Here is a 12,560-nt window from a genome sequence, read left to right as displayed (position 1 = left end):
ATCGGTCTGAATTCTATACCAAGAAACCAGAAGGAAAAAAAAGGACAAGCTTTGTTCAGAAAAGTACTGATTTTATTGACTCAAACTGTATTTACACAACACATTCATATGTTCAATATCTTACAGAACTCTGTAAAAAACTGACTAATAAAACTGCAGGAGCCAAACTGTGTTTCAGACTTTAAGACACTGAACCATAAGTACATTTTAAGATATTTAAGTGGGTGTCCAGTTTCACTGTCAACTTACATGGCAGTTCTCTGTAAACAACCTCTTTTTAAAATCAAAATGAAAGGTGGAAGGGAAAAGGGTCAAATGAAAGAGGGGACAGTTTTGCAAAGCTAGTACTTTGTAAGACCAGACTTTTGGCTAAGCATTGAACAATGCATTTTCTATGATTCTGTTTTTGGAGACAGGTCACATACAGGTATTCTTTAGATGAATAATCAAAACAACTTCAATTTTTTTTTAAGCTTACATACCTTTTTTTTTTTTTTTTTTAAAAAGAGACCAGTGCTAGAAAGTTTGTGCATGAATCTGAACTGTTCCAAAGTTTGAGAGGCTCAGTTCTGGCATTCCACTGCAGCTCAAATCCAATGTATATTTCTTCAGGTGACAAATGAAAGATGATCACCTTTTACCAGTGAACTGATGATATCACATATGTAAATTGGGAGCAGAATATCCTTATTTCATCATAAGAGATCACTCTTCCACCCATCCCTCAATACAGTTTGGTTGAATAAATATTTTTTTTTTTTTTTGAAGTACAAACTAGGTGAGTTTGTTTCTCCTCCAGAATGCAAGTCAACATCACCACACACTTTGTAGTTAAAATGGCATCCCTCCTCTGATCTGCCTAGCAACCTGTTCATCCGTCGTCTCCTCTTTCTCTTTTTCACGCTCTTTGTTCCAGTCTTTAAGGCCTTCTGGTAGTGAAGTATCCTCATCCAAACTTCCTGTACCTTCAACAAATTCTTCATAAGTAGACTTTTCTGCAAATGGTCTTGGGCCAAGCAAGTCTAGCATATCACTTTTATCGAGCACTTCCTTCTCCAGTAGTCGTAGGGCAACCTGGAATAGCAGTAAGTTATGTCACACACAAAATACCTAAGCTGGCTCTCTTACTTGGAAGAGTTTAAGGCAGTTTGGGACCAAATTCAGCACTAATTAATTTTGACAGAAAAAACAGGTTGCTCAGAGTTCACTTCATACAAGATTTTTGCTACCTGAATGCGCACAAGAGAGAAAAATACCATTTCTTTAATCCTATTTTTAAGATTTGGCAAAGTGCCGTCCCTGTGGGCTGCTGTTGGTGGTGGTGTTGCTTCAGAACAGCAGGGAGTGACTGCTGCCGAAAGGCTCCTGATGCAAGACGTTAAGCCATAGACGCAAACAAGAGTTCCCTTCCTGTCAAACCTCATCGTTCAATAGGGCTGCTGTTACATTACAATCTAAAGAGCACCATAAAATTACAATGTGTACAACACTGTCCAAGTGTAGTTTGTGACCTCCTTGGGTCAGCGAGCACAAACCATATTCAGTGATCTTTTTTGGGATGTTGAATCGTTTCCACCATTTATCGAATCCATACAAACTTGTCTTCTTGTCAGTAAGCCTATCCTGGAAAAATCATCCTTTTGCTGCATCAGGCTTTCAGGCATGGAGGAAGAGAATATGCACAAGGGTAATCTCAGCTGCAGTGAGGCAGACCACAAGCAGCCAGGGAAGGAACATAGTAGAAAGATTCTTTTTATTTGAAGTTCAACAGGAATTCAGAGAAAGGAATTGATACGTACTTCCCTTCTGAGCGCACTTCTTTTAAGCCTAATGATTAGTAGAAAGACTCTTCCCTCCAACTCTGAAAATGAATATTGACCATATAAGGGGGGAGGGATGTTAAGTCATGTTCATGAGAACCTCAGAGGTGTTCCAACACAAGAGGAGATTTCTATTTACTTAAGTCTTGTGACACACTCTCAAGATTATATTGGATAGTTTTTGAGCAAACTTCCTCATATACTTATATAGTGTCTATAGACACTATTTTTAATCTATTCAGTTCAATTCAGATTTCAGCTTACCAGCTGGAACTTGGCAGCTAAAAATACTGTAAAGCTCACCTTCTCCACTTCTGCTTTCTTCTCAGTCAGAAGACTTAATGTCCTGTCATATGCAATGTTAATTAGCGACCGCACTTCTTCGTCTATCAATCTGGCAGTTGCCTCACTGTAAGGTTTTTCTAATACCATGTCTCCTTGACGAGGGAGGTCAAAGGAAATCTGCCCTACTTTTTCATTCATACCGAACTGAACAATCTGAAGAAAAAAAAAAAAAAGGAAAAAAAAAATATCAAAGGACAGAGCATGATTTTAGGGTATGTTGATGTAAATCTGGTAAACAAAACAAAGGAGAAAGCCGTTTTGCTATGACCCAATCTTCTCCTCCAAAACCAACCCTCCCCTGAAAAACTACCTAAACTACCTTAGTTGACTTTCACTCATTCTTTAATTATTAAATTGAAGTACCCAAATGCCATCATCTAAAGGTAGTTACCTGTACATAATGCTTTGCTGTTTAAGTAGTAAGGTATCACAGAAAACACAATTTATCCTTCATTATGCAGTAAAACTCTTTTCTCTTACCAGAAATATAAGCATTTTTCCAATTCAAAATGCTTTTAATATATAGCATATTCCACTCACCCATATAGATAAGTTAACTTCAGGATTAAAGTAGAGGGTCTTGAAGATTTTGTCCTATCATATGTAAAAATCAGATGCTATACTTCATCCCAAGACAACCCCCACAAAGGTGAAAGTTACTCTTATCTTGACTCATTGCTGAATAGTAACTCCTCCGGTTGCCAAATATGGATATTGCATTTGGAAATATACAATATCCATATTAATATATATACACCTCCATATATATATCTCTCCATATAATATGCAATTTGCCAAATATGGATAATGCATATGGAAGTCGCACTTTACTCCAGCAGAGGCAGAAATAAGTTCAAACTGCTATTTATATATTCACTCCATGGCCACTATCAATTTAATGGTTACTAAAGCAGCACTTTGCTTGGCCTTGCAAGACGAATATAGGTGTGACAAAGAATATTCATAATTCAGAGAACTCAGCATTAGAACCAAGCATCTTAACCTGTTTCCTTGAGAAAAGTTCAGTACTTTTACTTAAGCCCCCAGATCTCTCTGGAGAAAATGTGTCTTGTTCACGTGAACAAAAGTCTATACTTAAAGATTATTTAATTTAAAATTGAACGAGAATCACTGAGGGTCCCATAAAATTAACGTTAACAGCATTTCATTACACACTTAGTTCCAGAACTGCATCAACAAGAAGCACCCCAGAGTCCAGCAAGTGGCTGTGGTTTGGGGTGGGGGTAAGCGTTGTGCAGGGGAAGAGAGGCATACCCTAAATGTGTCTCTTCTTCACCTTGTGAGTGTCTTACAAAATGACAGCTTCTGCGTTGATGCAGGAAATGGACTAAAGCACTCGTGTAGCACACAGCTACACTTAGGTGAGTCATCACATTGATAAGATTTCAAATTACTCATTCAGGCTAGTTAATATGATAAAAACACAAACTAATTTCAGTAGCCTTAATTGACAGCAAATATTACTTAAATACCAGGTTTCCTGGATTTAGTTATACTTGAGAATCCAAATTGTGTCTTCAAACTGGGCAATTGTAAAAGTAGGATCAGCTGATGAAATCTGTGCACTGAATTCCATTTTAAAAGTTTACAATTTCCACATTATTTGAATCCAATTGCGGCATATATGTTCCTGGGGGCAGATGTAGGATAGTAATCAAAGCCTAATGCATAGAATCCTGTTGTAAGACTATAATAAAATGCTTGAGTCATCAGCATCTCTATACAACAGCAGCATAACATTTAGTCATATAGTATTTCTTTTTAAACTAGGCTTCTGAAGCACATACCTGATTGAATCGCATCCTTTCAAAATATTAGTGTTAATTAGGATATAAGGAAAACTCTAAGGAAAAAAACAACCAACGTCTTAAGCACATACCTGAGCATATGCACTCTGGGTCACCTTCTTCAAGTCATCTTGGGCACCAGTTGTAATTCTTCCAAAGAAGATTTGCTCAGATACACGTCCTCCCAGAGTCATGCACATTCTGTCAAGTAGTTGCTCTTTGGTATAAAGATACTGTTCTTTGGGTAAATACTGAGCATAACCCAGTCCTTTACCACGTGGGATAATAGATACCTACAATTGAAATTAACAGAATGCTAGAACTAAAGAGGGTTTAAAAAAAACCCCATAAAACATTCTTTGGTTTGACTTAATTTTTAATACCACAACCTATACCATACTCACCCTTGAAGTTTAATTCGGACATTATTTCTGTTTACAGTTTTGCCCTCATTGTGATTTATCCTTAAAAGCCCTGGCTAGCTCTAAACTGGGATAATAACTACTAAAATATCTGGAAAAGGTAAGACCACTGTCATGTCTTTTCCAAAGATTGTATGGTATTTTTAAAGTCTTTAAATGAAAATCCATAATTGTTTTAGAGTTTTGTATTGGGCTTCAAGTATTTGTCCTGGTTTCGGCTGGGATAATAGCTGGTATCGTGCTGTGTTTTGGATTTCATATGGGAATAATGTTGATAACACACTGATGTTTTAGTTGTGGCCAAGCAGCTGCAGTGCTTATAGTCCGTCAAGGACTGTTCAGCTCCCCATACTCTGCCACAGCAGGTGCACGGGGAGCTGGGAGGGGGCACAGCTGGGACAGCTGACCCGGACTGGCCAAAGGGATATTCCCTGCCATACAACGTCATGCCCAGTACATAAACTGGAGTTGGCCGGGGAGCAGGAATCACTGCTCGGGGATGGGCTATTGATCACCAGGTGGTGACGCATTGTGCATCACTTGGTTTTGTATATTCCTTCATCATTATTATTATTATTTCCTCTTCCTTTGCTGTCCCATTAAACTGTTTTTATCTCAACCCAAGCAACCCAGGTTTTTGTTCCCAGATTCTCTCCTCCATCCCACCTGGCGACAGGGAGTGAGTGAGTGGCTGCATGGTGCTTAGTTGCCAGGTGGGGCTAAACCACAACTGTGTTCTGTAACAGACATAGCATTTCTGCATGTTTAGTATTCTGAATAGTTGTAGGAGTTTCCATGTTTACTAATGTCCTTCCTTCCAGCAGTAAATTGTACAAGATGAATTTTAAGCTTGAAATCAGACAAAATTAAGAACACAGCCAAGCAAAACTATGAATGTTAAAGCAAGTTTGAGAAATTGAGGTGCTTTTTCCTTTATCTTTGACTTGTCAAGCTGTGCATCCAAAAAGCAAATGAAAACTAAAAATCAGCCTCCAACTATAAAAATGATCATCTGTTTTCCTGAAGAGGCATCCACCTGCATAGCCTTATTATCTTACCATAGGTAAGATTAACTTAAACTTAAACTGTTGATCTGTACTAAGAGCCTCAGAGAAAAAGCAGCTATCAAGACAGGCAGACTCATGGGAAAATCAGGTCCCTTTCACTTTCCAGGGACATTTATAGTACAAACCTTGTAACAGCTAAGTCATAAACAGTTAAGAAAGCTACAAGAAGTGAATGAAAAAAGCACTCAAATTTACACACACCATCTTTTGCGAGATTAGTATCCTCTCAACATTGGGGGTGGGAGGGGTGAAGGAAAAAAAAAAAGATGCTGTCCATATTACAATTAAATTACTAGGTCAAATTACTTTCATTTACCTTTAAAAGTGGGTCAGCATGTTCCAAAAACCATCCTGCAACCGCATGCCCTGCCTCATGATATGCTACTGTCTTTTTCTCCTCTGGTTGCAGTACTTGAGTTTTCTTTTCCAAACCTTTATAAAATAAATTGGATTAATATTTCAGACATATCTGTCTCCACTGAAATCCCTTATCTCATTTAGAAAGACGGTGAGCAATACTTAGATGCCATGTATACAATCTATCAAAGAAGTTTAAAAAGAAACAAAAAACCAAACATGTTTTAGAAATTTGTATCTTCCAGGTTCTACTGTAACCTTGTCCTTGATTAGGTTTTCTAGTTTCAAAGTATAAGTTCTTGAGAATATTCAAATGTTGAAATAAAATGTTTGCACTTTAAATATCAAACAGTTTTCTAGACTATTCCAGGCTAACAGCAGTTAAAAGCATAGCTAAATCCAAACAGCTATTCCTCTTGCCATTTTGAAGAAATTAGAAAAGCATCCTGATGAAATTTCTCTCCCTACCCCTTTCTCTGTTACAGAAGTCAGCAATATAGACAGGATATTTCTTTTTCTTTCCTAAACACAGTTGAGATTTAGAAAACAAACCAAAAACCCAACAAAAAAAAAACCAAACCCTTGAAGACCAGGAGGAGGATTCAAAGCATGGATATATATAAAAATACAAGGAAGTTGACTGTCATATTACAATTTTGGAGAAACTACTGATGTGATTTACCTACCTCCAATAACTCTTTCAATTGCTTGCTCAAAATGCTTTTGGTTTATAGCATCTGAAAGATGCCTTGCAGCAATTAAAGCAGCTTCATTACAAACATTAGCAATATCAGCACCTAAGAGTAAAAAAGGCATGAATTACTAATTATTTTCAACAATTTTCTCTCAGTCTAGCATAAAGATAACGTTATCTCAAGAGTTTGAAAACTAAAGGTAATGCGCTCTGAAATAGTTCATTACACACACCGTAATTCTTTAAGAGATATTTAAATACACGTACTACGGTTATAGGCTTTAGGATTTTTCTCTTGGGTAGACAGCTACCAAGTAAAGCTTATTACCAGTGCAGTACTTGTTTGATATATCCTACCTTCCGTAAGTTTTCCATCTGCAACAGACTATATTTGGACTAGTACATATTTAGCAGAAAAAATTTCCAGTATATCTCAGACCTTGATGTATCTCTGGAGGATATCCTTTCACACTACTGGCTTCAAGATAACAACTTCTCGTTAACATTTACAGCAATTAGATTAATTTAGTAATTGAGATAACTTAGTTTAAACATCATCACTGCAGTTGCCAGAGATGTTGATAATCAGACATCAGAAAACTAGTTTTATAGAGACCAGAGAAACAGTAAAGAATTCAACTACTGGTCAACACAGATTTTAAATAGATTAAGTTACAAGCCAGTAATGAAAGTTCTCACATCTGTTCCTAATTCAACACAAGGTTGCAGTACATTTTCCAGAGAGAAGTTTTTACATCCAGAAACAGAAATCCCCCTACAGACTGTGCACACAAACTCCACAAAACCCAGGTCTTCTCTAGTAGTGTTCCAAGAATCCAACACACCTATTAAAAGGAAGAATACACACACAAGTGATAGCAATGAGAAATCTCTGGATTGCTTTTCCTGAAGACAGAAGAAACCGCCATTTGGTATGTCACCCCACTTGAGGCAGACAAAACTTAAGATTCTCAGAAATCTCCTACTTGCCCAAACAGGCAAAGAGAGTTTCATGCTGTACTGGTAAATAAAAGAGTGCTATCCAAAAGATTAGGTGCAAGAAAAACCAAGCAGTAGGGAAATAAAATATCTACAGCTTATACAGTAAACACAGAAGAATAGTGGCATTAGGAGTCACTTACCAGAAAAACCAGGTGTTAGTGATGCAAGTTTCCTTGCTAGGTTATCTTTATTTAAGATGGTGTCTAATTTCAGAGGTCTAAGGTGAACTTTGAAAATAGATGCTCTTCCTTTTATATCTGGGGGTCCTTTAAGATTAAAGAAGTATGCTTTTACTTTTCACACACACACACATATTTTTTCTAATTGAATATATGCAAGGAAATTACATATGTAAATAGCTGCAGTGATTTCAGTGGTATCCTACAAATGCAGAAATATACACAGACACAGATAAAACTTACCAATGTAAATCTGTCTGTCAAAGCGTCCTGGTCTCATCAGAGCAGGGTCTAAAATATCTGGCCTGTTAGTACCTGCCAAAATTACTACATTTGTGGTTGTATTAAATCCTATTGAAGAAATGTAATAAAGAGAAAATGGGTGTAAATTTAATTTCCATGGGGGAAAAAAAAAAAAAAAGAGAAATAAAAAGACTGTGCTTTATAGGGCCACATAAGAACTGACAGTTTAAACAAATGATCTTAAAGCTGAAAATACTTCCAGTTATTAGAGCATTGTCCAGCTTTTCATAACAAGCAAAAAAATGGCCTTGGGCTCTGCTTTGTGAGGTACTATATCAAATCCTGCTTTATCTTCAAAATGCAATAATAGATTAACTGCTCAGGAAATTGCAGAACCAGCATGGCTAGTTCTATTTTTTTTTTTTTTTTTAACAGACAGACTGGTCTCATGCAAAGAATTTTTTGCCTATTCAACTTTGACAAAGAGTTATCAGATGCAGAATGATGATTCTTTTTTCTGAATGAATTTTAGCAAAGCATCATAGTAAAACAGCAAAATAAGTCACCATTCTTCATTTTAGGAAGTAAGGAAACACGCTCAATTTATATGTAAGCCAGAACCCAAAAGTTCATTAGTTCTTTCTCTTATCCTTGCTATCATAATGTAACGTTAGAAGTTAAATACTTACCATCCATTTCTACTAGAAGCTGATTGAGTGTGTTCTCTTGTTCACTTTGTCCTCCAAAGTTGCCCCTTCCCCTCTTCCTTCCTACTGCATCTATTTCATCAATGAAGAGAATGCATGGGGCATTTTTACGAGCAAGAGCAAATAAGTCTCTAACCTTAAAAGGAGAAGAGAATATATATATATATATATATATATATATATGAGATTGGCTTGTAACTGTTCAGAGTTAGGGGCTGGGTAGGAGGGGAAGAGGTGTATCAGTAACAGTAGCACTATAATTGAGTATGGTTGTTAATAAGTGTTCCAAAACCTCCAGCCAGCTCTGAAGGCAATGGCAAGTTACACTGTCACTGGCGCGCAGCATTACTAATGTGGAGGCCCAGTAGTTGACAAATCTTTCTCAATCCATAACGTAGGAGCATTAAAACAACTTAAAAGCCTTAAGAAATAACCACTTTTTCTGAATAACTGAAACACATCTTCAACTTCAGCTCTAAAAGCCTCCAAACTTCAGAGAGTTAAAGCAAGATTTCTCTTGTAAGCTCTTCTTTAATGCACAGTATTACAAGCAGAATTGGAATGTGAATGGGCATGCTACCACACAATAGTTCTTCATACCAGGGAAATAAAATCTTTTAAGTTTTGCTGCAGTTAGAACAGGGTGATGTAGCTCCTACAGTGAACTTAAGGCTTACTTACAAGTGCTTACCAATGTACTCTAACAATATGCTGTTATAAATATTGACTCTTAGCCATCCCGTTTCTCCACTACATGGGCTAGAAAAACTGAATTCCTCTCTAAATACTTATTTGGAAGCTAAATTAACTTCTAGAAGTCTAGAAAAAATGGCGAAGACCTAAGCAAATGTTCAAAAAAAATTTCCACTCAGATAAATAAAGGTATTACCTATCAAATTCTACTATAGAAGTTACAGCACAATGTGATTGGCTTTAAGATGCAACATTACAATGTTACTCTGTTTGCAAATATATCTGAAGGACCTAATTAAAACCAGTTCAGTGAGTTAACAGTTCTATAACTGAGGAATCGAACTGGAGCAAACAGGAAACAAAAGATTATGGAAGAATTTTGACCTGACTGGGAATTCCACGCAGCTTTACAACTTTGTATATTAGAAATACAATTAGAGGAGGCTTCTCTGATGACAAATAATATCCAGCAAACGTGAAGAGATGTGAATTTTGGACAGTATGCTCTACTACAGAAAGTCACTTTGATTTGTAAACAGAATTTGAAAAAAGTACAATTAATAAAGAATGAAGGAACATGATAAACAAGGAAAAAGTGTCAGATGCTTAAAAATTAACTATCTTTTGGTTGGAAAGAGACAGAGATCCAGAAATATACAATTATGTTTCAGAAGAAACTGTATTAAAAATTAGCACAATGCATATACACTAAAAAAAAAAAGGACCTCCAAGGAACCAAGGCTGTGTAAGCAGTTTTAATTCTAGCATATCCTAATTTACAAATAATCAATTTAGCACCATTAAGAACTGTCTTGTTTCCTAAATTCATAGGAAATGAAACTAAAACACTCTCTCATGTTGTTTTCTACAGGCATCAGAAATTACCGACTATGTTGAAACCTGTTAATGTCAACAGATTTCACTCCATAGTAAAAGCTGATAATCATCTGCATAGAGCAGTAGGGAAAGGTTAAGTCACTTCACTTTGTGGCTTTTCAGGTAATTATTGACAGCTAATGACAATGTAGTTTGAGTATCATTATTATTTCCCAGGGGATATGGATCAGTTTCTTTTCTTACTGTTCCTCGGTAAAGTCCCTTCAACACTGCATGCTCCCTTTTTCAAGTCCCACTCATCTTATACATGATTGCTATCTCCACACCCTCTGGCTTTCGGTCAGTCACTTTTTTCAGTCACCGTCCATGTTTTTTTACCCTGTTAGCTATTTCTGCATCTATTTCCCCACTCTCTATACCCTCTCCACTCCATAGCGGCTTCTTTTGCCAGTTTCCCGACAGATTGCCAGCACTCCTCTGCGTCGTCGTTGAAGCCTCCACTCCCAACTAGCTTCAGCATTTAACTTTCCGAACAGCTCCTGCTATTCTCAGTTCCAAGCTCTGTGCCTACCTGCATGTACCCCTACCCCGCTTCCCTTTTCTCTTCTCAGAAGACCCAAAATTACCTGGCTTCACTGATCTTTTCCCACCTGTATTACTGGAAGAAGTCCAGCAAAAGACCATCAAAAGAGACCTAGGCTGAGAGGCATATGCACGCACAGCTGTGACAAACTAAGGACCAAACCTTGGAAAGTTTATCTGCTAGCCTCTAGCACATGTTATAACTGCAGTCTTTCACGGCTTTGAAGAACTTAGACAAAATGAGTTTCACTGTGAATTTTTGCAAGGCAGAAAACTGCCTGTGTAATCTGGTACAAGCCATTCCCTGTCAAATTTCAAATTCAGATCAAGACCCTAAAGCATTTCCATTTCATGCTAGCAGAATTAGTTTTTAAAATTAGGTAAAAACACCATGATACACTTCCTTAAGTCTGTTCGCAGAAATTGTGGCAAACAAATCTTAAATTTTCCAAAAACGAATCAGCTCGAAGTACACTTTTTAAGGCTTCAGATGGTTGGCCTTTGGTGAAGGTATGAGCTGTTGGAAAAAACGGGGTATAATTTTGGACATTAAGAGAAACCTTATTTTCTGGTGTTACCCGCCTCATTTGTGAAATATTATCAGTAACTTGTTTATAGAAAGTTTTTCAGCAGATTTAAGTGTCCCTCCTTCCTAGACAGGAGAAGATAGATTTAAAACAGTGTTTTAAATGTGGTTGTAATAAAAAGTTAAAGAAAAACACGTGTACTGGAACAGAGTTAACTCCCTCCACTTGAAATAGCTCATGAAAAACATATTAAGAGAATCAAAGCAAAAAGCATAAAGAAATGTTAGACATATATTTGGTTATTTAAATCACCTGATCTCCAGAAATCAGTCATTAGCTCCATGACCCTCGGGCTCCTATTTCAACCAGAAGCTCATTTGTGTGTCCCACACAACTACTTATATCTAAGAGTTTGACACTACAAAGAGAGTAAAGCTCCTCAAAGAAATAGAAACAATTTAGAGTAAGAGACATTCCCGTAGCAGTAGTCAAATTGGCTACATATTTCTGACCCAGGTAGTAAATTTACTTCAGAGCAGAGCTTGGAGAGTTCTGCTTTGTTTTCTTAAGTTCCTGCAAAGGGGTAAACCCTTAAGGTCCTGATGGCCTGCAACCAGATACTGAACTGCATTGGTTCCTTTTATGAAAGGAACATCTATGATTCTTGTGTTCAGACAGGCATCTGGCATCACTTCTAAGTAATGGGCATTGATTAGAGCTGAAGTTCTCATGTAACTGTTTGTGTCTCAAACTTGAGAACGTCCTTTCAACAATGAATACTGAAATAAAAGAGCAAGGCCAAAGACTTACTCGAGCTGGACCCACACCAACAAACATCTCTAAGAACTCCGAGCCGTTGACTGTGATAAATGGTACATTAGCTTCTCCAGCTGTAGCTTTAGCTAGAAGTGTTTTCCCAGTACCTGGAGGACCTGTCAGAATTGCTCCCTGCAAGAGAAACAGGTATATTTTCCTCATGAGGAAAACATAAGCCTATGAAATATCTTACTTAAAAGATCTACAGGTTATGATGTTGAGTCCACTGACTCTTCTTCCACCACAGTCAAAACCGTGCAAGGAAACAAACTGAAGATTAATCTCTCATTTAAACCAGCTAACGAAAAAAAAGTAGTTATAATATTGCCATGCTCTCTTAGATTTACAAGAATAGTGTTTTCTTTGACTGACATATTAAAAAATTAAAAAAAGGTATGTCATCAGGTGGGCTCCCATGACAGCATAGCCAAAAGGCAATTCTATAACAATTGTATACAAGA

The 12,560-nt window shown here is 37.1% G+C and overlaps 1 protein-coding gene across 1 annotated transcript; it reads right to left on the bottom strand.

Moving 5' to 3' along the window:
- Positions 1–403: 403 nt before the first annotated feature.
- AFG3L2 (AFG3-like AAA ATPase 2) lies at positions 404–12,231 on the bottom strand (the record flags this gene model as incomplete). Its single annotated transcript, XM_010292251.1, has 9 exons — positions 404–1,074; positions 2,124–2,318; positions 4,066–4,266; positions 5,779–5,894; positions 6,506–6,616; positions 7,656–7,781; positions 7,938–8,045; positions 8,627–8,780; positions 12,094–12,231. Coding segments are annotated over 9 exons (1,392 nt in total), but the record flags the coding sequence as incomplete, so codon positions are not given.
- Between the last annotated feature and the right edge of the window lie 329 nt (positions 12,232–12,560).

Source organism: Phaethon lepturus, unplaced genomic scaffold (genome assembly GCF_000687285.1).
Source record: "Phaethon lepturus isolate BGI_N335 unplaced genomic scaffold, ASM68728v1 scaffold16948, whole genome shotgun sequence".
Lineage (NCBI taxonomy): Eukaryota > Metazoa > Chordata > Aves > Phaethontiformes > Phaethontidae > Phaethon > Phaethon lepturus.
This window is presented reverse-complemented; position numbering and strand designations above follow the sequence as displayed.